This window comes from Rhinoderma darwinii, chromosome 4 (genome assembly GCF_050947455.1).
Source record: "Rhinoderma darwinii isolate aRhiDar2 chromosome 4, aRhiDar2.hap1, whole genome shotgun sequence".
In the NCBI taxonomy this organism is placed as follows: domain Eukaryota; kingdom Metazoa; phylum Chordata; class Amphibia; order Anura; family Rhinodermatidae; genus Rhinoderma; species Rhinoderma darwinii.
In genome coordinates, this window is record NC_134690.1 from 333,968,998 (window position 1) to 333,996,857 (window position 27,860).

At 39.8% G+C, this 27,860-nt stretch overlaps 1 protein-coding gene across 1 annotated transcript in view; it reads right to left on the reverse strand.

Moving 5' to 3' along the window:
- Positions 1 to 27,860, reverse strand: part of UTRN (utrophin) — a 603,028-nt gene that overhangs the window by 488,952 nt on the left and 86,216 nt on the right. Inside the window, exons 4-9 of the mRNA XM_075862837.1 lie at positions 23,411 to 23,503; positions 17,968 to 18,045; positions 16,920 to 17,012; positions 14,391 to 14,566; positions 12,469 to 12,584; positions 3,161 to 3,324 (exon numbers count right to left, since the gene is read on the reverse strand). Of these exons, the coding sequence (XP_075718952.1) occupies positions 3,161 to 3,324; positions 12,469 to 12,584; positions 14,391 to 14,566; positions 16,920 to 17,012; positions 17,968 to 18,045; positions 23,411 to 23,503 (720 nt within the window). The remainder of the gene's footprint in view (positions 1 to 3,160; positions 3,325 to 12,468; positions 12,585 to 14,390; positions 14,567 to 16,919; positions 17,013 to 17,967; positions 18,046 to 23,410; positions 23,504 to 27,860) is intronic.

Below are 27,860 nucleotides of genomic sequence, written 5' to 3' on the forward strand. Positions count from 1 at the left end.
ATGATAATGGGTTGGGAGCTAAGACCTACCATTGCTTAACGCATTCATAAAATGCACTCATCTTTAAACACAGTGTGAATGCCGCCATTTTGTAGGCTTAGGCAAGAATTCAAAGCAGGCGGTCTATAGGTTTTCTCAGGAATAGGGAAAGATGCAAGACAAAATGTAATAACTTCTATTGAATCCATTGCAGAGCAACCAAAAATATGAATATGTGAGGCCTACTGTATTATAGTTAGTGAGTACCCCACTGGTACACCTATAGATCTAACACTGATCACCTATCCTCTATATAAACCAATTTCCAAAAATGCTTGCTTTCTGAGCAGGAGCGGTTTGGGTAATACAACAGGGCAGTGGTAGCCAAATTAAATATGGCTGCACTGCAGATGTTGTCATTAGGATACAGGTGCAGTTTACTTCCGTTTATATTCTGTCCATCAGCAAATGGCAACATTATTTTTGCTAACTCCATTCACAAAATACAGGATTTCTTCGGATAATAACACCAGGAAACAGCAGTAGGACATTTATTTATGCACAATAACATTTCTTTATTTCAGCATTAACGAGACCTGATGGTTGTCAAACTATCACATATTCTGGATTACTTGACGGTCATAAAAAAAGGAAAATGCGAATGTAAAATATGCTACAATCACTTTAGTATCATAATTGGTTCACTCTGCTTGTTTTTTGGGTTCTGATGCAATCAAATCTAAGATTACCATGCAGTTCTTTGTGGATTAACAAGTGCCAGAATAATAGAATTTCTGCAGTATCAAATGTCAAATGAAAGTAAAGTCCAGCATCATGGCATAGAACTGTATTCTAATTGCAAATTCACAAGAACAGAAGCAGAAAACTGAGCTAATATCAACAAATAAAAAGCAAAAAGTAAAAAAGTAGAATATTTTTTGTTAGCATTCTATTTAGTGTTCTGTTCCTGGGGGGTACTCTTGTCTTACTGGGTGAAAAATTACACAAACCCAATCACCAAGCCCATCCAAAAGAAGACACTTTTCAATATAGGTATTGTCCCGAATTGCGGCTGATTTCTAGATTGTGCAGCGGAGCGGGGTGACAAGATGCAGTCCCCTTTGGTTTTAATGGCTTCCAATGACATCTTGTCCGTTTCTTTACCTCTTCTGGCCAGCTCAATGTATTGATGAGGATAGTTGACGTCCTGTACAAGGCTTAGACCTAAAAACGAACCAAAGATGGGACATGACCCTAAAGTAAGTAATGTACTCCAAAGATAAAAGTACAAAAAATCTTTATTAAATATAGTAACAATAACAAATAATGAGAAAAGAGATCTGATACAATGAACACGGAGACATAAACAACAGGGTCAGATGAAAAAGACCAGAGCCAACAGAATCAACCGTCCACTATAGACCTAACACACGCTCAGTTATAGGTAAGTAGTTAGTAAACCCGGGGGTATGGGGAGGTTAGTCCCATACATAGTGCCAAGTAATCAGCTGGATGGACAACGTGTAAAGTATGTCAGTATGCGTAGCCTGCACAGTATATGGTGCATGTAACAGTACGTGCACAATCTATACAAAATAGTAGATAGTACGTGACAAGTTTAAACTGAATAACATATGTAAATAGTTTCATTCACCCATCCACTTCATTGATCCTCCACGCTCCTCATCATGTCTCTGGGTATGTGCACAGGTTTTCTCAGCCCTTTGTAGCCTCCACAGTATTGTGCTATTTCAGCCAGTCATATTTCTCTTGTCTATTTGAGCCTTTAAACTATTTACATATGTTATTCAGTTTAAACTTGTCACGTACTATCTACTATTTTGTATAGATTGTGCACGTACTGTTACATGCACCATATACTGTGCAGGCTACGCATACTGACATACTTTACACGTTGTCCATCCAGCTGATTACTTGGCACTATGTATGGGACTAACCTCCCCATACCCCCGGGTTTACTAACTACTTACCTATAACTGAGCGTGTGTTAGGTCTATAGTGGACGGTTGATTCTGTTGGCTCTGGTCTTTTTCATCTGACCCTGTTGTTTATGTCTCCGTGTTCATTGTATCAGATCTCTTTTCTCATTATTTGTTATTGTTACTATATTTAATAAAGATTTTTTGTACTTTTATCTTTGGAGTACATTACTTACTTTAGGGTCATGTCCCATCTTTGGTTCGTTTTTAGGTCTATGCATTAAAAGGGACCCCAGTACACGCCACTCTTGGTGTGAGGTTGTTGTTTAGGTTGTTTGTCCTGTACAAGGCTGTCAGAAATTTCCCAGAGATACATTGAGCATGCACACTTGAAATTCTTCGTTTCCACCAGGCATGCTCAGTCCAATGCCTCTAGTGCGTCTTCGTGAAGATTCACATGGGACACAAGTGGAGGGTGCATATGGTGCAGGAGGAGTACTAAGTGTAGCAAGATGGCGCTGGGAGGTGGAGGGGGCTGGTTTCCTATCTAGTAGGGAGGAGTACTAGGTGTACAATATCTGGAGTTGGCTGAGATGCCAGCACTAGACAGTAAATCAGGGGACCCACAATCGACCAGAAACAGCAGCAAAATTGTGAAAAAGGTATCTGGGTGGATTTATTGTATTATATGTGATATGGCTACAGCGTTAATAGTTATGACAAAAAGCGTCACAAAACCCATTTAAAGGGGTATTCCAATCCTAAAGAAACATTTATACAATATCGACCAGATAATCCATAAATGCCTAATAGGGGCAGGTCCCACCTCTGGGACCCATAAATATGGGGAAAATGGGAGCCACATTACCCCCGATTACTGATTCACACCAGATGTTCTTCCCATGGAAGTCAATGAAGAGATGGCCTGACTCGAAACCCCCTATTTGCGTTAGAACGGAGAGACGCTCTGTAAGAGTGGCTCCAGCTCTGGTGGACAATGGGCGTCCATTCATTACATCAAATAAAAAGCAGGCATGTAATCCTACAATTCACTTGCACCGGCTGCTGCAGGAGCTATGCATGCCTAGGCGCGGCTTCCCCCAGCAATAACAGCTGATCGCCGATTTCTTTTTTAAAAAGCATTTGTCTTCGTGTGAGAACCCCTTTGCGCTCTTAGACTCTTAATTTTGATGAATTTATTTGCCATTAATGCAATTAGCATCTGAATGAATATAAAATACCTTTTGCTTAGTGATAGACGTATCTTCACACTCCCCCTTGTATCTTCTAGGAAGAGTCTCCACTTCTCGAATGTCATCCATCGTAACTTCATGAGGAAGTACTTCAAACAGCGATGTTATGTACATGAGTATTGACTTCTTGTCAGGCAACGGGACGGCTACATCTGTATGGAAAAATAAGAAATAACCATCAATATTCTGCTTCTAAGTTAATACAATATAGAATAAAATTTCATGACACAAGCTGGAAGAACAGCTATATGGCGGAGGAAATAATCTACAATGTCATTCAATAAGGTGGAGGGTGGAGGGTGCTCTCTACAGAAATGCACTAACCGCATTCATAGTTAAAAAGTAGAAATCTATATAAAACAGTTCGGCTACCCAAGCGAGTACAAAAAGTAATAGTAATTCAATCACCTATAAAGCATTGCCCACTACTGACTTTACGCGTTTCCAGTTTAGTTTGCAGCTTTAAAAAAAGGTCTATTTCGTTGAGTCTAGCACACAGGAATATATAAAAACTAGACAGAGTTTTATTGATGCTCTGTCTAAACATGCGGTAGGCAATTTCTTTCATACTAGGCGCCATGTTTTCCTATTTACTTAATTCTTGTCGAAAGTAAACATATCACACCAAATATGCTGAATGGTGTAAGACTATAAATACTTCATTTGCTGGTCCCCTTTTCATCCCCCATATTGATTTGTATGTCTGATAACTACATCACTTACCCAGCATAATTTGCAGATGTACATATGACCAATTTGAATGCAGATGTTAATTTAATGGGCAAGTTGCAAACTTTCCCTAGAAATTAGGCCAACAGTGGTAAATATCAACCACTTTTTGAGATGATTCAGCTACTAGACATTCAGTACAGGATGAAATTTTGTCTTTAACCCCCTAACATTCACAGTAAAATTCCAGAACATGTTACTTTTTAATTGTAGACATTGATTTTGTCTCATAAAAATATATACCTATTAGCCATAACAATAAATGGACATTAACTTTTCAAGCAACTTATGCTGATCTAACGGTAATACCTGAAATAGATCAAGTTGGTCATTTTTACTCACTGTTAAAATGTTGTTGTTTTATTCATGCAAATTCTGTGTGAAGTTACGGCCACTAGGTGCCTCCCTTCCTGTCCACCCCCTGCTGTCAAGCAAAATCCAGTCCAGTTAAAGATGGACTGCAGAAGGTGGGGGTGTATCTCTTCACTGCCTGCCTATACAAGTCTATGGAGAGGGGAGGAGGGAGAAGGAGGAGGGAGCAGAGAGAGAGAGAGTGAGTAAGACATAAACACTCTGCCCATACAAATCTATGAAGAGGGTATTGGGATCAAGAGCAGAGTGAGAAAAACCCAGACAGACATGCTGCAGCTTTCAGGTAAGTGTTATTGTCTCATCCCAGTGCTGGATTCTCAGCTACACTGCTCATTACTACTGTATAATGTCCTCCATGCTGCTGCAGCTTCTATATATGTGATAGAGATAGGAGAGCAGGATTCTCCACTTCTCTGTGTGCAGTGTGTAGAAGACATGAATGCAGTTAGGCTCTGCCCACTAGCTCAGAGACAACTAAGAATTAGAGATAAAACCTGCAGAGGAGAAAACTGCTAAAATGGCATATACATGTCATATAATAGTCAGACATTGAGTTATTCCTCGTGTAAACGCATATGACAGCTTTTTCTGAAAAGTCACCTAAAACAACAGGCATGCTTTGACTTATGTTAATGGTGAACAGCAAAAACCTAAATAGGATCAATGATTATTAATATACTGATAACTAACCGGAAAACTCAAGGCTGAAAATGTAATTTATTTCCCTATATGCATTGATGTTTCTGAAGTTTATTAAAATGCATTAAATTGACATATCTAACATGGGCGCAATAATGTACTTTGCAAAGTTGTATGCTATATCTTTTTCTAAGAAAAATATATGAAAATGACATTTATTTAAGACATACATTATAAACAGACAGACAGAATTATGCATGTACCTGGCAGAAAACGCAAAGATTGTATAAAAAATGCTGTCCAGATTGTAGTCAGCTGACGTTTTCTCTATATTTTTTTTATATCAATTGGAATTTCACATTTCTAGTCAAAGTTCATCTCTGTAAGAAATGGACCCCTTATGATGACGTTCTAGTGGATTGTAGGAGCAAAATATAGTTCCAATAGTTATTTTCCTGAGTAGGTTTAAGATATCACTATTGTAAGATACCACTAGGTACTAATAGAAATGATCAATTACTACCCAAACCGTGTGTCTACATTCCCTGTGCCCTTCTTCTGTAAAGTACATATCATTGCTAAAGGTCACATAGTTAGTCGGGTTGAAAAATGACACATGTCCATCAAGTTTAACCAGAAGGTAGAAACTATGAATGAAGGGAAGGGTACATTTTAGAACTATTTTTTCTCCCATATTGATCAAGAAGAAAGCAAAAGAAAAATAAGATAACCTAACTTAACCCAAACGGAATAAAAATTCCCTCCTGACGATCACATTGGATCTACATTCAAACAAGGATTCTATACATTTACATAAGCATTTTGTGTGCAAGACATTGTATGCTGTTAGCAATAGTCTATGATCTATAAGTACACCCAGATCCTTCTTTACAAGTGACTCTCCCAGTTTTACTCCCCTAGGACATATGGTGCATGCAGATTATTAACATTTAGATGCATAACTTTACATCTATTCACATTGAACCTCATTTGCCAAGTGGAAACACTCAATGTGCCCAAGACGACTTGTAATTTATGAACATCTTCCATAGACTCTACTATACTACATAGCTTGGTGTCATCTGCAAAAATAGAAACAATGCTATTAATCCCATCCTCTATATCATTAATAAATAAGCTAAATAATAGCAGTACTGGTATTGAACATTGGGGTACACCACTTCTAACCGGAGAACATTAAGAGTATAAATCAATGAGCCCATTGGTACTGGTTGGAGAATTACATTATTTCAAAAGCGCTATTTATTTTTAATGACCATTACATTACCAGGACCCTGGGCTTAACTGGAACAAACTGTTTGTGTGGTCCCTATATTAACAATTGTCAAGCACAAAAGTATTTGGACCCACCTCTCAATCATTGAATTCAGGTGTTTCATTCAGTCCCATAGCCAGTTGTGTATAAAATCAGGGCCAGCCTTAAGGGTGTGCGACCTGTGCCATGGCACTGCGCTGGCTCCCTTCCCCTGCTTGTGTTTCAGACGGGCTCTGGCCCGGTGACTCAGCAGCTGCCTTTCCGCCCGGGTGCTTTTTCTCTCAATGGCAGTGCTACCGTTGTAGCAGCCACTGCCGATGCTAGCGGCATCACCGGGCATGAGGGCGGCCCATGGCCGGCGGTGCCGATAGCAGTCGCTGTGGCTGCTAAAGCGGTAGCAACGCAACATTCAATAGTAGCTGCTTCCTTAGGACGCAGGTTCTATTGAACACTATAGCAGAACAGGGAGGTATCTCCCTGCTATGCTATATACTAGTGCCACTGTAGCTCCCTGAAAGAGCGGAATCCCCGTGTGGCCAGGGATTCCGCTGCTGGAGGGAGCGCTTGATGTTTCTGTCCATATATAGACAGTGACAACAGGGGAAACCCCTGAAGCGGAATCCCCGTCCAAAGTGTTGCCGACACTGTGACCGGGGATTCCACTCCTGGAGAAGCCCTGAGGTCAGATTTTTTTCTGCCTTACAAAAAACGCTGTGTGAACACACCCTAAAAGTGTAGTGCTTGTTTTTAGCCATTTTCTGTCTTTCTCTAAGTAATTTTTGGTAGGGGTGCCTCAAGTTCGAAAAGGTTGGGAAACTCTGTATTAGGCTACAGGATCACGCCGGCCTACGCAAGGATCCCGTCATCGGCGTTGTGGAGCAGCTCAGTTTGTCATGGGAACAAGGCCTAGGTGAGTACAAGTATTATGTTTGGGGGCACTGTCCACCAGGGGGAGGTGGGGAGCTGTATGGCACGGTCTACATGGGGGAGATAGGGGGCTGTATGGCACTGTCTACAAGGAGGAGGTGGTGGAATATGGCACTGTCTAAAGGGAGGCTGTATGGCACAATATACAGGGGGGGCACTATCTGAAAGGGAGGCCACTAAGTGGACATTATACTGCGTAGGGGCACTACAGTGGGCAATATACTGTGTGTGGCACTTAAGGGGCATAATACTTTATGGACACAATTAGAGGACAAAACACCGTCCTTGAAGGGGTTATAATATATTATATTATTAAATATTATAATTATACTGTATGGGGGTCACTAAAGGGGCATTAGACTGTGTGGGGGCACTATATAGGGCATTATACTGTGGGGGGCATTATACTTTTTTTTATGGTACATTTTTTTTATGATGGGGTGGTGCGCCGAAAGATAATTTTGCACGGGATGCCGTCTATCCTAAGGCCGACCCTGTATAAAATTAACCACCTAGCTATGCAGTCTACCTTTACAAACATTTGTGAAATAATGGGTCATTCTAAAGAGCTCACTGAATTCAAGCTTAGTTCTGTAATAGGATGTAAAAGTCAGCTTGTGAAATTTCTTCCCATCTAGTTATTCCACGACCAACTCTGTGTGGTATTATTGCAAAGTAGAAGCATTTAGAAACCACATATAGTTATAGAGCAGGATCGCCGAGTGCTGAGGTCGCCAACTCTCTGCTGACTTAATAACTGCAAAGCTCCTCTGGCATTAACATCAGCACAAAAACTGTGCACCAGGAGCTTCATGGGCTGAGTTTCCATGGCCGACCAGCTGCATGCAAGCCTTACAACACCAAGCACAATTGCAGCGTCAGATGGAGTGGTGAAAATCACGCCGCAACTGGACTCTGGAGCAGTGGAAACGTGTTCTGTGGAGTGACTAATCACACTGCACCATCTGGCAGTCTGACGGACCAGTCTAGGTTTGGCGAATGCCTGGAGAACATGACCTGCCTGATTGCATTAGCCAAGTGTAAAGTTTGGTGGAGGAGGAATAATAATGCTATGGGGATGTTTTTCAGGGGTTGGCCTAGGCCCATTTGTTCCAGTGAGTAGAAATTGTAATACTTTAGCATAGCAACACATTTTGGACAATTGCATGCTTCCAATTTTGTGGTAACAGTTTGGGGAAGGCCCTTTTCTGTTCCAGCATGACTTGGCCACAGTGCACAAAGCAATGTCCATAAAGGAATGGTTGACTGAGTTTGGTGGGGAAGAACTTGAACGGTCCACAAAGAGCACTGGCCTCAACCCCATGGAACACCTTTGTGATGAACTAGAAATGAAGATTACGAGCCAGGCCATGTGGTCTAACATCAGAGTCTAACCTCACAAATGTTCTCCTGCATAAGTGGGCAAAAATTCACACAGACACACTCCAAGAACCTTGTAGAAAGTCTTCCCAGAAGAGTGGAAGCTGTTTTAGCTGCAAAGGGTGACCAACTCCATATTAATGTAAATGGATATAGAATGGGATATCATAAAAGCTACTGTAGGTGTAATGTGTACGTGTCCCAATACTTTTGTCCATATAGTGTATGGGTGGGAAAGTCCCATGCTATGCTTATTATTGTAATTTAAAATCAGTCAGTATTTAGACATTCTTTTTCCTCAGTGCTTGCTGCGTGATTATTAGCTCTGCTCCATTAAGATAGAGATGTCGTTTGGTGTCTACAATTTAACTATTGTGCCTGCAGGGAGTCTAATGTAATCTGAAATCCACCCCCTCTCTTATCAATGGTTTAAACTGCTGATTTCTATCTCCCAGCTGCAGCTCTGCCTCTTCAGATTGGCTGCTGTTTATAAGCACAAGCCCAGCATAAGATTATCAGGAAGTCAGTGAATGAAGAGATGATTGTCATTACAGTAGTGACACAATGGTTGTAAACTACAGGCTACTAAACACCAGTAAGAAAAATACTGAAGATTCACTTTAAGTTTTAAGTTAGGCATAGACAGAATACATTTTTCTATAGGCTGACAAATGTTATGGTCTCTTCATTGTAAAACAGCATGAGAAAGTTCAGAGATACAACATTGGCCCATATTGGACACTCTCGCCCATCTATCTTTTTACATTACAAGTGATACTTTTACGTGAAAGTTTTAAGATTGTTCTTACATTTTCTGACCATCTAAATTTTATTCCTATTATCAGAAACTAGTTTTGTTGACAAAGAGGCACAGATTATTGCCACAGGCGTTAGTAGTTGGCCAAGCTTTTTACCTGTCTTTGACCATTGTTTAATATTTGTTTGTATTTAGATAGAATACATACACACTGTGCATGGTGGCATACAGACTACATCACAGGTCCATATTCTGAACGTGTTTCTCTGAATAATGCCACTGTACCCCACTGTGTGCCATAGCATTCACCCATCTATAAGCATTGCTTTGAAGAATGCCACAATTTCTCGCAATCTGAGTAAAAAATTCTGTGTGCCTCCACCAGAGGCACAGGGAGGTTCAGAAGGGGTCCATCGATTGTGTCCCATGGATTATGCTTGTGTTCATAAGTCACATACTTAAACCTTGTTACATTTTAGGAAAAAAAAACAACAGGAAGAGAGACTAAGGGAAGAAAGAAAGGACATGAAAAAGGGGAAAAAAGAAGAAAAGATCAAAAAATCATGACAAGAGAATTGAAACACAGCGCATGGCAGGGCTAAAGTCTGAATCTAGGAGGGGATCATACAATGGTAGGTTAAGGTATGCAAAATAAACACAATGAAAAATTGACAAGGCAAAGGGTACACTGAGCAATAACATTTAACAAATAAAGAGGGGATCTGACGGATATCTACTCACAGGCACATAAAACTAGGAACATCAACTAATAAATGGGAAACGTTTTCTGAATTAATTGTACTGTGAATGCACAAGAACTAATTGTCAAAGGGAAGATCTCTACTGAGAAATCTTTGTGAAATTTAATTAGCCATGACCTAACAGAAGAATAACTCAAATAAATACAGTTGAATGTTCACAGCAATGTTGCATGATGAATGCCAGTGGGATTTTCTCTGGAGTATTACGTGACATGTGATCTTTAAGGCTATACATATTCCCTAAGTGCAGTGATTGTGGAAAGAGTCTTTGATGCATTTTTTTTTTTTTTTTGCAGTTTTCCCCTCTGCAGGCTTTATCTCTAATTCTCAGTTTTCTATGAGCTAGTGGGTGGAGCCTAACTGCTACCATGTCTTCTATACACTGCAGACAGAGAAGAGAACATCCAACTCTATCTACTAAATTAATAGAAGCAGCAGCAACATGGAGTAGATCATATAGCAGTAATGAGCAGTGTAGCTGAGAATCCAGTACTGGGGTTAGATATAACACTTACTATGATGCTGTTGCACTTCTCTGTGTATGTCTTTGTCTCCTCTCTCTGCTCCCTCCAGCTTCTCCCCCTCCCCTTCCTATAGACTTCTATGGGCAGCGTGTCTGTATGTGTCTCTTTCTCCCTGCTACCTCTTCCTGCTCCCCCCTCCTCAGACTTCTATGGGCATCTGTGTCTGTTTCACTCTTCTCCCTTCTCCTGCTCCCCCTCCCCTCTCCATAGACTTCTATTTTTAGCATTTGTGTCTCTCTTTATTTTCTCCTGCTCCCTTCTCCATAAGCTTCTATTGACAACTGCTGTCTGTCACCTCTGCACTTCAACTAGAGACACATTTTGCTTGACAACAGGGAGTGCATAGCAGATTACAGAAAGGGAGAAACCTAGTGGCAGTAATCAGACAGAATTTGCATGGATAAAACCTCTACATTTTAACAGTAAGTACACTACAAAGTTGATTTATATATCAAGTATACTTGCGCATAAGTTATTTGAAAAGTTAGTTTCAATTTAAAAAAAAAATATTTCACCATAAATGCACCATGTAAAAAAGGCATGGTCACAGACATAATGATAATTAGCTATCTGTCCATAACCGATGATAGGTAATAATCGTTATATCTCTTGTACTATTGGTTGATTGGTTGTTTCCCACTAATTAAAATATGTTTGACTGGTTGGTATAAGCATGGGACTTATTTACATTTTTATCTTTGTAGTAACTGATTAAATCCTATGGCACGATTGATTAAAGAGGCTCTGTCACCACATTATAAGTGGCCTATAGTGTACATGATGTGATTGGCGCTGTAATGTAGATTACAGCAGTGTTTTTTATTTAGAAAAATGATCATTTTTTACGGAGTTATAACCTATATTAGCTTTATGCTAATGAGTTTCTTAATGAACAACTTGGCGTGTTTTACTTTTTGGCCAAGTGGGCATTGTACAGAGGAGTGTATGACGCTGACCAATCAGTGACCAATCAGCGTCATACACTCTCCATTCATTTATACAGCACATAGCGATATAGCTATATCGCTATGTGCAGCCACATAAACACACTATAACGTTACTGCAGTGTCCTGACAATGAACATACATTACCTCCAGCCTGGACCTGATGTGTATTCAGAATCCTGTCACTTCTGTAGCGTCTCTTTGATATTTACAGCAAGGAAAGTGTAATCTCGCTGTAAATCTCACAGAGACGCTACAGAAGTGACAGGATTCTGAATACACATCACGTCCTGGCTGCAGGTAATGTATATTCATTGTCAGGACAATAGTAACGTTATAGCGTCTTTATGTGGCTGCATATAGCTATATCGCTATGTGTGTGTAAATGAATGGGGAGAAGTGTATGACGCTGATTGGTCAGCGTCATACACTCCTCTGTGCAACGCCCACTTGGCTAAAAAGTAAAACACGCCCAGTTGTTCATTAAGAAACTCATTAGCATAAAGATAATATAGGTCATAACTCCGTCAAAAATGATAATTTTTCTAAATAAAAAAACACTGCTGTAATCTACATTACAGCGCCGATCACATCGTGTACAATATAGGGCACTTATAATGTGGTGACAGAGCCTGTTTAATCTCCCCACTATTCGGATACGGTTAAATCTTCCAATCTATGTCCAGTGTTGGAGGGTAAATTCTGCTTGATTTTAGATGAAACAAGAGGTACACTTTAAGAAAAAGTTAATCATAAGCAGAAAACACCTATAACATTGTGCCTGCTTGTTCACTTTCTCTTTGACATTCTTTTCTATCTCTGTCACACTGTAGATAAAGCTAATCCAGCTGCTTTCCATAAAGATAGTGGTAAAAAAAAAAAAAGGATTTTACAAAGGCCGTACTGTATACTTTATACATTCCTTACCAGGCAGTTGTGACACAGCTCTGAAACACGCAGTCAAAATGTAAAATATGACAGCATTACCTTCTGGGTCAAGAAGTTTTTCAATTCCCAAGTGCTTTTTGGCGGTGGTGAACGCATGCTCGAGCCTTCCAAGTGGGGATAGTTTGGTAATGTCTTCCCAGTTAAAAAGGTTTGGCCTGAAATTAAATAAATTCACTACTTATGAAAATAAATCAATGAGCATGCAAAGAGGGCCTAGATGCCATTCTTGACAAATGTAATATTACAAGTTATGAGTACTAAATTCTGGAGAAGGAACGTTGATCCAGGGATTTATTCTGATTGACATATTTGGAGTCGGGGAGGAATTTTTCCCCTAATGAGAAAATTGGCATCCACCTCATTTTGCCTTCCTCTGGATCAACATGATAGCATTATACGTTGAACTCGATGGACCTTTGTCATTTTTTCTAAGCCTTATCAACTATGTAACTATGTAACGTTCTTATAAGTAGAATAATGCACTTTTTGAAGTGTACATCTGTGTTAAAGGATATTTTCCAATCCCATGATTCTTTTTTTACAAACAGCTGACAATGGTATAAAAAAAAGAAATACTCACCTTACGAATACCCTGTCGCTCCTGAGCCGACCCTTCGTTGGTTCTTGCCGGTCTTTGTTTATCTGGCTCCAGTGATAACGTGTTGTCGGGACATGTGACCGCTGAAGCCAATCACAGGCCACAGATGTGACGTCAGTGGAGTCTACATGTCAACGCTACAGCCTGTGATTAGCTGCAGCATGACGTGTCGAGACAATGTGTCATCGCTGTAGCCGGGTAAACAGAGACCACTGGTGCACCAGGCAAGTGTCGGCACTCGATTGGTAAGGTGAGCATTACTCCATACCATTGTCAGCTGTTTGTAAAATATTTGATGTGGCTGTAAAAAAAAAACTTTAATAAATGATCAATAGTACGTTTAAAGTGCATTACAAGGAATCTGATGCTGACTAATGCCATTTCCTAAACAACTCATTATAGTAAAATAATGCATGTTCAGAGGGTTTACTTGAATTGCATGCATCCCAATGTAGAAAAGCTATACACCTGGGCTATAACATATTTGCTAATGTTAAAGTCTTGTGCCTATATATATGACAATGCCTTACTATATAAGGTCCATATACTCATAAATTATCAATTTCAGATAATCAATAGTCAAATACCTCATTCTTATATTATGGTGCACTTAATCTATCCTCATATGTCACAGCAGGAATATATAGAGCACCCTCTTCACTACTTATAACTACATTTGGTTGTCAATGCACTAATCTAAAGTAGCAAAGTGCCTTTTGAATAAGCTCATAACCTTATTTTACAATGAACTATAAAAAGATCACATAAAAGAAGGATAATAAATCTAAAATTAAAGTTTAAATTCTATCATATTTCAATCACTATAGAGCTACACGTTGAGTATTGTAGTTATTCAAAAGTCTCTCTCTCTCTCTATATATATATATATATATATATATATATATATACATACACACACACATATATATATATATATATATATATATATATATATACACACATATATATTGACCCCTCGCATGTAATAAAATGTGAGGTTACACTTTCTATTATTATAAAGATAGGCTCCCACCATTTTTGGGCTTTATGTTGGGCATATAAATCTGGAAATTCTCCAAACGTACACTTCGAAAGTGCCCATAGACGCTCATTAGAGTGTTCTTTTGGCCAGTTTACTTTTGCCTCAACTGTATTAAAAAGCGTAGTCGACTATTCAATGCAACTTTATATTACTTTTTATTTCATACAAGTATTATATGTACATTATATATGTAATAAAGGCCTTAATTATTGTTAGTTTCATTTACATCAGCAAATGTCCCTTGTCACAATGTACATAATGGCCACATGACAAAATAGAAAGGGTATTTAAAAATAAAACTTCTAAACAAGTGTCACCTACTTGTGCCTATGCAGCAGAGCATTGAATGCGAGGCCATCTGTCCAACTGGTGGTGAAATTTAACACGTTGACTTCTTGCATATATGGTCTTGTTGACTGTCTGATCCAGCTTAAAAGAATCTTCTCACTGTTTGTCTGTTGTAGATCTGACATAATGGCCTTCATGACATCTTTCACCTGGCAAACAAGCAGTAAGCTCAGTTAGTAAAGAATTTTATTGGAAAGTCTGTCTATTGTCCATTAATACTCCGCTGTGTGTGGGACTGAAGTGAAGAAATCTACTGAACTAACGGTCAAGACCAGAATAAATATTGGAAACTAGTCCCACGCGTCTTTGGCCTATTCTACTGATTTTCTCTATATTTTAGAATGTCAGAGTTCCATATCATAGCTGGCACATTTAGCCTAACAGCAAGCAGATTTATGAAGAATACATCATTTATTTTCATTATTTTGTGCTCGGACAAAACCTCTTATTGAAGCCCGGCATGAAATTTAGCAGTTCTTCTGTAAGCCACTGAAAGAAGAAATAATGAGATACTTCAATGTTCACCCATAGCTTTCCTTTGGTATGTAAAGTCTGGACTGCTGCAGTCTTTTAATAAAAGGTCGAATATTTGTTCTGAGCAGCCAAAAAGCATTTAGAAATGATATTATTTATCTTTCATGAAACAGAGTTTGTGACCATCAGTTCAGTTATCATGGGATAGCTAATAGATAACTTGTGGTTCACTAAATATTATTATCCAAATTGGAGAAAAATGAGGAATAACATTTCAAATTTACATCCTCATCCTTTGAAAGAGTTTCCTCACAAAAGGCAACCCAATTAGAAACCCCACCCCTTGGTAATCAACTGATCGCTGTGGGTCAGGTGCTGCAATGCCTGGCAGTCAGCGGTCATTGCTGGGGAAAGCTGCAGGCGGTAACACATTTTAGCTGCAGCAATGTTGCTAAGAAATGGGAGATCAAAAATGCATTGTAAGATGCAATAGTCATAATAGCATCCACTATAAATCATTTAGATCTACCATTCTGTTGCAGATCCCCTCAATGATGTCCATCTGTTCTAACATACCCTTTATTTGATTGTGTTTAACTTTAACTTAAAGGCCATGTAAAATCGTTGTTTTAAAAAAATATATATATATTAAAAATTATTGTTACTTTTTGAGATACAGCTGCTTTGTGTTCTGTATACAGAGCAGCTGTATCTTGCACTGAATCCCGTATCCGTCAGGTCAGCAGGACTGACGGGTTCAGTGTCAGCGGGTCCTGCATTTCTCCAGCTCTTATTTATCACTTCTAAGGCCTGATGCACACGACCGTGTTCGGTCCGTGATATACGGTCCGCATGTCGGCCGCTTGTCCCGGACCGTACAAAGTACAGGGAGCCGGGCTCCTAGCATCATACTTATCTATGACGCTAGGTGTCACTGCCTATCCACGTAACTACTGTCACACACTAAAACATGATTACAGTACGGGACAGTAGTTCCGCGGACAGGCAGTGACCCCTATCGTCATAGATAAGTGTGATGCTAGGAGCCCGACTCCCTGCACTGTGTTCGGTCCGGGACATGCAGCCGACATGCGGACCGTATATCACGGACCGAACACGGTCGTGTGCATGGGGCCTAAGGCCCCATGCACACGAACGTGCTTTTGTGGCCGCAATTCCCCCGAAAATCCACTGGAGAATTGCGGCCCCATTCATTCCTATGGGGCCATATACACGACCGTGGTTTTCACGGTCCGTGCATGGACCAGGAGCCCGAACAGCAGAAAGAACGGGCAAGCCTTATTACGGCCATGTTCTGCGGTCCAGGCTCATTGAAAATAATGGCCGCGGCCATGTGCACAGCCCGTGACATGCGGGCGGCTCGCGGCTGTCACTCCGTGGCCAGCAGACCCGGAAATCACGGCCGTGCACATGGCTACGGTCGTGTGCATGAAGCCTTAGTTCATAACTTAGATGTGATCGATAGCAGGTGGGGCATTGCTGACACTGAACCCGTCAGTCCCACTGACCGGTCAGATTCATGTCTCAGCATTCGATACATCTGCTCTGTATACAAAGCAGCTGTATCTCAAAAAGTAAAAACTATTTTTAATAAAAAAGTATTTAGAAAGTTGCACAAAACCCACTGATAGACTTTTTATTTTTTTTTAAAAACTATTTCAAAGGTGTACGTAGCTTTTAATTAATTTGTCCTTGCTAGATAAGATAACATGATAAAAAAAATATATACAAAGCACACAGAATAATAAACAGCAAATCAATAAATTAGTAGTTCAGACAAACAGTTTGTATGTTCTACTGGTATTTGTAGTGGGTTTTCCTATGTACTCAAGTTTTCTCCCATACTACAAAAACATATTGAGAGGTTTATTGTCTTTTTTTATGAAATTCATCTTGAGTTATTACAAACTCTGCAGTGCTCTGTACAGTGCTGTGGAATATGTTCACACTATATACACAACAGGAAATAAATAAATACAAAATTAAGAGCAAGACACAGCATTTTACCTGCCAATGGAGAATGATGTTCCATATTAAACCAAGGGTGAGCTTGTGGTTTCCATCAACAATATCTGTACCTCCAATATTCACCAACTCCACCTTGAAAAATATAGAGCTAATTTTATTTAATGTTATAATAAAGTCCATAAGACAGCAATGAATGAGAAGTTACAATTTTAAAATTTCTTTATCCAAATATTGTGTTTTATTAACCCCTGAAAGACTAGGCTTGCTTGGGCCGGACCATGGGCATGTTCTTGTGGGGTGACTTGTATATTTCAATGCCATCATTTTGGGGTTCAGCGCTTTGAAAATGTATTAATCCCCCCCCCCCCTGGGTGTTTTTCTGGTTTCATTGCATTTAATTACATTTTATGTTATGGACCCAAATTGTTACAGTGGAATGAAAAAAATAGTAACACTTTCCATCACTCCAAGAAGACCGTTCCCACAGTGAAGCTTGGTGGTGGCAGTATCATGCCATGGGGATCTTTTAATTGGCAGGGACTGGAAAACTGGTCAGGATTAAAGGAAAGATGGATGGCAGTTAAAACAGGGAAATTCTTGACGAAAACCAGTTTCGGTCAGCCAGAGATTTGAGACGTGGACGCAGGTTCACCTTCCAGCAGTGAAGGCCATACAATGACCATAAACGTACTGCTAAAGCTACACTGGAGTTGTTTAAGGGGAAACATTCAAATGTCCTGGAATAGCCGAGATCTCAATCCAATTGAGACTCTGTGGCATGACTTGAAGGTTGCTGTAGACCAAATCAAATCAAAGACTATTTTTCCATAAGGCAATATTGTAAAGTACTACAGCCATTGGAGAATGCGATCATGTGACCATACGGAATTACTGATAGTTATGGCAGTGGCTGCAGTGCTTCTGAGTCAGAGCATGGCAGAAAGTTGCTAATTATTTTCTGAATCTGAAGAACATTTCTATTTAAAATATAACAAAAGAAAAAAAAGTCATAGAAATCCCTATAGTAAAAACAAGAAAAATGTAATAGAATCTCTACAAGTACATAACATAGTAAAAAGAAACTTACATTGTTTTGATGTAAAATTTGTAGCACTCTGTTGACATTATTTAGAGCATGAACTCTTGTAGACCCACGTTCTTTTGGCTAGATTCAAAAAGAAAAAGAAATGTGAGCACACAATATATTTTTTTAAGATAGTTTATATAATAGTACAGGTTAACATTTCATTCTGAGGTGGATTTCTTTGTTAGGGAATTTCGTAGATAGCAATTACATAATATAATATTGGAAACCAGTGCCAAACTGCGGATCCTTGAGCCCAACGGAGGAATTTTTGTGTCAATTCACACACAGGATATATGATCAGTAGCGTCAAATAGGTTGCTTGTGAATCACCCCATAAAAAGCAGAGCCCAGTGGCAAGTAATTGGCTTCAAAGTCAAATCCAAATTGGGTTTGTTGTCTTTTGTCTAGTACTGTGGAGGGCCAGTCTGACCCTGTTGGACACAGACTATCGTAAAACCGTCTGGTTCTGCTGAAATGCCTGAAGGACAAGCACAGAGAATCTCATAATCTCCAATGTACTACAGCTTATCAGGAAGTACCTGGGGGTATTTATAATGGCTGTTTTTGGAGTGCTGTATACGCTATACCCTTATAGAGGTTAGGTAAGTGTAGCTTAGGTTTAATAACTCAATGTAGTTTTAAAGACGTAAATATCCATTTCACTAGATGCCTATACGCACAGACAATAACCTCATTTTCCTGTGGAACATAAATTAGAAGGGTGTTACCACAATACCGCTTTGCAGGAAACAATTCCTACCTATTCTACACATGAAGAAATTATCCTGGAGTTTATCCATTCTATGCACAGCAAAACCATTTTACCCACACCCAAAGTCCTTAAAATGCTTAGCATTCAATGCAATCTGCAGGTCCAGCATACATATGCAATCAGCCAACATCCTCATAAGTTCTTTGAAATTTCTCTAGTAGTAACCTTTTTACACGAGCCAATTATCGGGCAATGAGCGTTCATATGAAGAGGTCGTTCATCGGCTAATCTTATCGTTTTTGCAACATGAAATATTATCGTTGTCAGCAGCACATCTCCTTGTGTAAACATGGTGGTGTGCTGCTGACATGATAGAAATGTATGGGGACGAGCATTCATAGTAACGATTTCTCTTCCCCATACATAGCTCCTTATGAAAGGAACAAAAGAGCGCCGATCAATGAGCTGTCTCGTTGGTCGGCACTCGTTTACACGCCCCATGTCGGGCCGTGTAAGAGGACCCTTAGGGCCCGGAAAAGTAATCTGATGTGTATATGTATGATAAGAAAACTGAGCCAGTAAAGAGGGTTTTACACGGGACCGTTATCAGGCAGACGAGAGTTAATATAATTGCCCTGTGTAAACAGGGGAACGATCAGCAGATGACCGAGCAAATTTCCGGATCATCTGCTGGTCGTATCGTTTTAAAAAAGTTAAATATTATCGATGTCGGCAGCACATCTCTGTGTAAACAGGGAGACGCGCTGCCGATATAATAATAATAATGGATGGGTACGAGCGATCGGAGTAACGATCATAGCTCCGTGTAACAGGAGCAAGCGAGCGCCGATCATTGATGTCTCGTTGATCGGCGCTCGCTGCATCGGCCGGTGTAAAAGGGCCTTAATACTTCATAACTAGTAGTTGATCTAGAGACATTTACTAAAATATGGCTGGGTTGTAATCATTTTGTACTTGTTATGCAAAGACCCAAAATACATTTGTATTGTAAGAGTGTTACCACATGTCCAGTTAGGGGCCCTTTTCTTTTTCATTTATACCATTACAACCATAACAGGCTATAGTACTGTCCTGTTAGTGTTGTGTTGTTTTAAAGTGATACTCCGAATAATCTCTGTGAGAGTGTAAACACTGTGAGATCATATTATAAACAGTCAAATAAACTACTTACAGTGTATTCACTAGGGAAATATGCTGCACTGCCCTCTTTTGTAGAGCTGTGGTATAACTATTCTGACCCCTCCTCGCCAACTATCGAAATAATTGGCAGGTAGAAGAGAATGGTTTATTTACATGACGTTCATCACATACGAAGTCTCTATAAAAAAAATTATTTAGATATATCCAGTGAGAACAATTTCTCTTCCATTTAGAGTTGTTTATGTGGATGAGGGATGAATGGCAAAAACAATCTGTTACATTTTTTGGGGGCAAAATAGAGTACATTTATTTTTAGGCCACATGTGTTTTGGCACTGGCTCAATTAGGGTGATGAGTCTAAGGGATCCCTGGTTTTCACCCTTGACCCTCACAAGGAGGTTCGGACTTGCGGCACAGAATCTCCAGGCAGCGGTCCCCAGAATACTAGGAGCACACCGATCGCCTAGAAAGCTGCTGACTATATATTTAGATCTTTTAAAGGAGTCGTCTCATTAGGACAAGCTCTAACAATATGTCCTATTGTGGCATATAAATCTCATAGAAGGTGGACCCCATTCAGGACCTTGAATGGTCGCCATGTAATGATACATCTCTCGCTGCAGGGAAAATGTCTAGCACGATGAAATTTCCCTTAGCGGTAACAGCTGGTCGACGACAGTTTAAAAGGGGTTGCATTCATGGGATAACCCCTTTAAACTATAAAGCCCGTTTAAATGTAGCATATGTTTCCTTTAATTTGAGTAGATAAAAGGAAAATTTAAATCTTCTAGATTCATTATTTTCATACATATGTTTCAGTATTTTTATAAGAGCAGAAATATTGACAATAAAAATAGCAATATGTGCCAAAGTATGGTAAAGACACATAATAATGTATGGGAGTCATTAATATGGAACTTTCCTGAATCAAAGTAAAGCATATTTCTCTCTGATGACCATCACTATGGTCTGTTTCATGTGAATCTAATACCTACCGGGGAGAAAGTAAGACACATTCTGATATTGTTGCTGCAACTGTATAACTATTAGAATAAGGAGACATGTTCTTACAAGACTATTCTGTGTAGGCAATACCGCACTTTGTATTTTATCTAACATTAAGGATGTCTTTCCCGTTGATGGAATACATAATTCCCTTGAGACATAATAAGTGATCTAGTTTCATATGGGAATAGGTAGGGAATTACATCATGCTGACTATGAAACACATTGAGACTTTATCTCCTGTCATTTGCATAGCATAGTATTAAGCTGCCCAAAGGTATGAGTTATGTGCCAGCAAAAAGTTGTTTGGCTGATATTTATCACCCCCGATCCACACATTAAGATGCATGCTCGGCTTGGTTGAACGTGCATGTTATGTTTTATGAAGGATGGTGGACCAGCTGCCAGATACCTCTGAAGCCACTTTTCATAATAGGAAAACAAATCGGCTGAAAAAATCAAATACAACTGAACAGATGCTCAAGGGGGTCTGGCAGTCACATTGGGAGTCAGTGCAGCCAAATGTCAGTTATAGAATCCACTGACATTATCCAAGGGCTTTACAGTACTCCTTAACCAGTTGAAAAGTATCCTATATTATCCTGTATTATTTATTGATATCAAGTTACATGGAATTCCTCCCTAAAGGGGTTGTCTCAGGAGGACAACCCCTGTCCATATGATCAATTAGGGCATAACTACTTCAACAGGAATGGTCCCAACTTAGGCCTATTATTTTCCTCGGGCAGTCCTGGCGCCCATGCATTACATGCTTAACCTATTCATTTTAATATTCAGCTGTTTCAACAACACAAGACCTCATCAAAAAGCTTTAACGTGTTAAATCCAACTACAATCAACACACAAGACTAGTGGGGAACTTTTTTTTTCTGACTTCGCCTCATATAGGTTAAAGTGTTCTTAAACAGGATCTGTCACTAGTTTAGTAATGCCCAATCTCGTAGCTAATCTAATAGGCGCTGTCACACTGATGATACTAGTGAAAATTGTTTCCAAAAAAGTTTGTTATTTTAAAAGTTATGAGCTTTTTCCTAAATATGCAAATGAGGCTATACTAGCGAAGTGGATGTCAACACCAGTGATTCTCCTGAGGTGGAGCTTCCTCACAGCCTCTGACGCTGTCCTATCAGCATGAAGCTGCTTCACACAATGTGAGAGACTGAAGCTGGAGGGAAGGGGGATCACTTCAAACAGCCATATCTCCGGCTGTGGACCACCTAGAACAGTGACTCTGGTGGCATATGAAAGATTCTAATCTTAATCATATGGCACCAGGATTGCAGTTCTAGCTGTGAAACAACCGGAGGTATCACCAGTTGAAAACACAGTCTGGAATAGAAGCTGTATAATGTATGATCACGCTGTGTTGCTGGGCTGGGAAGAGGAGAGGAAAACATTACACCGCTCAAAAGAGTGAAAAGAAAGAGTAACATCCTATTTGGCAAGTATAGCTCAATTAGCATATTTAGAAAAATGTTTATAACTTTGCAAATAAGAAACGTTTTTGATTTTTTTTTTTTACACTGTAGTTATCAGCATCATAGCGCCTATTAGATAAGTTAGGAGATAGGGCAATAATAAACTACTGATAGATCCTCTTTGAGGCGCATGTCTACCTTTAGAAATTCTCTACTTAGTTTCTTTATCAAGACTATCCCTTTCCATAGACCCTATTAGAGTATATGAACATCATAGTTGGGGGTCCCCCAATCAGCGTCTTTCTTTCCCTCTCTGGCACAATCAGCCTTTGCATATCTTACATGGACAATCATTTATTTGAATGGATGGTATGTAATACTACATTTCCCCCTCTTGCAGCGAGCCTGAGCCTTACCCGGCGATAGCAGCTGATTGCTGGGGGTTTCTTATTCCATTATTGTGCCATTCAGCTGATCACAAGGTCAGCTCCAATATAAAAAAGTGTTGTTGTGATCAGCCTCAAGATTACACTGATTATGATAATAAATTTAACTCAATGGGGCAGATTTACTGATCAAAATACGCGAGAATTCTGGCTTAAATTGAGCCGGGATTCTGGTGTACATGTTGTGCGCCACAACTTTTTTAGACACTTTGTGTGCAGTGATTGGCAAGGGGCGTGGCTTAACTGGAAATGGGATGTAGTCTGGCAAATGGGTGTAGCTTAAATATGACACTTTGCGCCAAAAATGCATAGTAAATTTGGCGCAAAAAAACTGGTGTAAACTAAGGAAGAGAAAATAATCTAGCATGTCTAGCAAGATGTGCCAAATTTTTCATACAGGATGCACCAATTTGATAAGTTTGCTGCAATATCTTCCGTTCCGTTTTATAACCTAAAAAACCGTTTATTTAGAATTATTCTTACGTTTTACTGCCACTGTCAAAGGAAATTAGTGCCTCTTACTGTCTACTAGACTACATGTAATATAATGTGCTAATAATTGTTTGGCTTAAAATTTATTGTAAATTGATATTCGCCAGAGAAATTGTCACTATAAACACACATTACTGAGGAGAACATTGCATGCTTTTCAGAATGGGCGCTACCAAATTTGGACTTACCAAAGAAGTTCCAGTGAGTCCCTCCAACAAATCCAGGAGTTTCCTTCCATCCTTAAGATCTACAAACAGGTCCTTGATTGGTACTTTTCCACTCTATGGAATGAGAGAAAGAAAAATTATAGACATTAATCATTTGAAGCTTTCTTTTAAAGGGAAGGTGTCATGAAATGTTTTTTTTTTTTATAATATTGCTTTTAGTATGATATTAAAATAAATTTTATTTATTTGTGTTCTTGTGTTCTACTTTTTACTTTTTTTGACTTTTACTTCTCTATGGAGGCTGCCATTTTTTTTTTCATCTCTGTATGTGTCGATTAACGACACATACAGAGGTGGAATACGGCACATACATCCCCATATAGAATGCGAACGGGAGACGTTCCATTCTCTGCAGCGTACGCCGTCTGTGTGGGAACGGCGCATGCGCCGCTCCCACACAGACCAATACAAATCTCGTTAGCAGAGCTAAATCCGGCGCCATTTTCATGTGGACCGGAAGCCGCGGCCGGACAGTAATATGACGAATTCCGGTCACGGCTTCCGGCCATATGTTCAAGGCAGCGAAGACGCAAGGTATAGGAGCAGAGGCGGCAGCGGCGGCAGGAGCAGGTAATTTATGTTCGTGTATGTGATGTGTGTATTATGTTCGTGTGTATTATGTTCGTGTGTATTATGTTCGTGTATGTTCGTGTATATTTGTGTATGTTCGTGTTACAGTGCTAAGAAGACAGTATATCTAATACTCCTACACTGTGCAGTCGCTCAGAAAATGGCGGCACATAGTGTAGGAGGTTTGAAGATTCAACCCCCTCCTTCTCCTGGCACTAGCCAGATTAAGGGAGGGTGGCTTGTGTGAGGACACTAGAGCGAGTGTGTCTACCAAAATTTGCAGCATAAAGCAATGTGCTTTACCACATTGACCATGCTGAAATTTTGGGAACTGCTCCCTCAAGTGACCAGTACATGGAAATGCTATAAATTAGAATCTAATTTATAATATTTCCTGACTTGTGAAAAAATTAAAACAATGTGTAATCACTTAAATAATAATTGTTTAACTAAAAAAATAAAATAAAATTCTAGCGACACATTCCCTTTAAGCATAAACGTACAACAAATAAATAGAATTTAGCACCTGATGTGTGGTGTTTCCTGTCAGACTACATGCTGTATATATATATATATATATATATATATATATATATATACATAAACAATACTACAAAAGACGCAGAGACCATAATTTCCTTTATTTCATTTTTAGTCGAATTGGACATTAAGCACAAGTTATGGTTCTTCAGAGCGAGAAAAAAAACAGGAAGTATATTTATACCAGAAAATCCCCACAACATTAATTATAATAGTGAAAAAACAGTAGTTGTTATAACTGTTCACATAATTAAAAAGGTTTGCCCATTAGGGACATTTATGGCATATGAACAGGATATGCCATAAATGTCAGCTAGATGCGGGTCCCACCTCTGGGACCCGCAACTATCTCTAGAACGGGCCCACTAAAACCCATTCTACCTTTCTCGGTTCCCGCTGCCTCTGGTACCACCTCGTAATTTCCGACCATGTAATCAGGAAAACTGTTTCCATAACTTCCATAGAAGCAAACGGCAGTTACGGATGCAGGATAGCACGCGAGCTATGCTGTTTCTGTAACTGCCATTCACTTCTATGGGAGTTATGAAAACAGCGTAGCTCAGTTAGCTATGCTGTTTTCGTAATTTCTGACCAAGTAATCAGGAAGTGGCCGGGAGGCAGCAGGAACCGAGAAACGTAGAACGGGTTTTAGGGGGCCTGTTCTAGAGATAGGTGCGGGTCCCAGAGGTGAGACCCACATCAATCTGACATCTATGGCATATCCTGTGGATCTGCCATAAATGTCCCTGATGGGCAAACCCCTTTACAAAAAGATATGGAGAAAATATGACTCCGAAAAGCACTGGACTATCTACTAAAATCCTGTTGCCATTGACTTCTATTGTACAAAAAACACGATCAGTCTGGAACCCGTTCATAGAACTCATCTCTCCTCAGTAGGCATTGCCTCCTGCATCACTGTGGCGCTGTCCAATCAAAGTGGGTCTTCTGCATCACTGTGAGGCTGTCCGCTCTGATTGAGGTAATGCCCACTGAGTAGAGATGAGGTCTCCTCCTCTCTGTACCTTTACTCAAAATTAGCATATTTTGCGCCAAGCGGAGCAGGGGCCGTAGCGGGACAATGGGAGGGCCAAAGAAAATGAAAATTACAGCGCTGGAATCGAGAAAACTTCAGGAATAAGGGGTGGTATGTGGGGGCATTTTGGTAGTAAAAGGTTATTCAATTTTGTTAGTCGATCAAGTAAACTAGCTTGAAAATTGACGGCACGGTTTTAAAGTTGCATTATTCAGCATTTAGAACAGGAATAAAGCTAGCCCTACAAATAACATAGCTGTCGGCAGCCGCTTATCTCATGGCAAAAGAAAGGATTGTGCATGTCGGATGCCCCCATACACAGATTGTCGTCAGATTCTTCTAAAATCAGTGGTTTCTGGCAAAGCCTATATGTAAAATGTAATGTAACAGGAATGTTTATTGTAGTGCAGTATCATCAAAATTGCTGTTATAGTGCAATAGAAAGTGAGAGCTTTAAAAGGGTTAACTTATATTATCCTATAGCTTCATAAACAAGTCCAAACTGTTTTATTAAGAAAAACTATGCAGCACATTCCATTCAGAGTCCTTTCCTTACCAGTTGTATTTTCTCAACTTGAAAAGTGTATCAAAACTATCCACTGTTTCCATGCTTACAGATAACTATTTCAAGACTTTCAAACCCCTTATAATCCCAGGCTCGGAAAGTTTAGACTGCAGTATCCAGGAACTAGAAACAAAATCAAGTGGTTTTCAGTTTTATTTTATTAAGCACATGTAATTCCCTGGGAGGATTTTATGTGAAACTTGAAGCAATGTATGAAAAAATGCATGTACAGTATTTAAAGGGGTTTTCCCACCATAAGAACTTTTTACTTATCCACAGGATAGCTGATAAATATTTAATTTCTAGGGGTCCCACAAATCACAAGAATGGGGGACCAGAGTCCCCTGTTTGAATGGAGATGCGGTCACGCATGTATGCTTCATCTCCATTCATTCTCTATGGGACTGATGGAGATAGCCGAGCGCTGTAAATGGTTATGGAGGGAAAACCTCTTTATTTAAAGGGGTTTTCCCATGTGGAACATTTATGACATATCCACAGGATATTGTAGCAAAAAACTTGAAGACAGCATCCGTATGGCAAAAGTAAAAAAGTGTTTATTAACACATCCCAATATCAATAGTGCTACATTTCGACCCCGCAGGAGTCTTTAACAAGCATCCAGCTGAAACTGAGTAGCTGTTTTCCGCTCAAGTGAGTGCTGTGGATAACCAGTCTATCATATCCACAGGATATGTCATAAATGTAGGATAGATGCGGGTCCCACCTCTGGGACCCGCACCTATCACTAGAATGGGGCACTCCGTTCCAGCTTTTTGTGCTCACGCTGACTCCCGGCCACTTCCTGATTACATAGTCGGATTACATGTGAGCTACGCTGTTTCTGTAACTACCATTCAGTTGTATGGGGCTTAGGGAAACAGTGTAGCTCAGCGAGCTACGCTATTTTCTCCTTCATGGTCGGAAGTCAGCCGGAATACAAAGAAGTAGAACAGGGTTTAGGGGCCACATTCTAGAGATAGTTGCGGGTCCCAGAGGTGGGACCCGCAGCTATGTGACATTTATGACATATCATGTGGATATGTCATAAATGTCCCTCGAGAGAAAAACACTTTAAGGTTACATGCACATGATCGTTTGTATTTTGCCAGCCTGTAAACAACAGATCCATTGTCCGTTTTTTGCGGTCCGTGTGTCATCAGTGTGTCCTCCGACATTCATTCCATATATCCGTGGTTTTCACGTCGCCATAGACTTGAATGTGTGAGATCAAGCTGCAAACACGGACTTGTTTTGAGTTTTGTAGCCTGGTTCCACAGCCCCCCACACGGATCCGTGAAAAACACGGTAGTGTGTATAAAGCCATAGAAATTAATGGCTCTCTGTACTATCCGTTAGAAAAACGGCTAGCACACTGACGAAAACAGCGGTCGTGTGCATGCAGCCTTAGTTTGTATAAGACGTTCTTTAGGATAAAAATTATTGTTATCCCTTAATCTAGCCTTTAACTTGCTTTTTAGGAAAGAATAGTCCAACTTCTGCTTGTCATGTTTACTAGAAATCACTACTGTCGGCAGGAGGCTAGTCATACTATGCCTTTTCCATACATCACTAAGGAATAAGGTGGCCAGATCACATTTAACAGAACCTATAGGTATCTAGATCAAGGCTTCCCAACATTTTCCTACTTGGGCCTCACCAATCAGAATACGGTGATACCTGGGCCTAGCCAGTGGGCC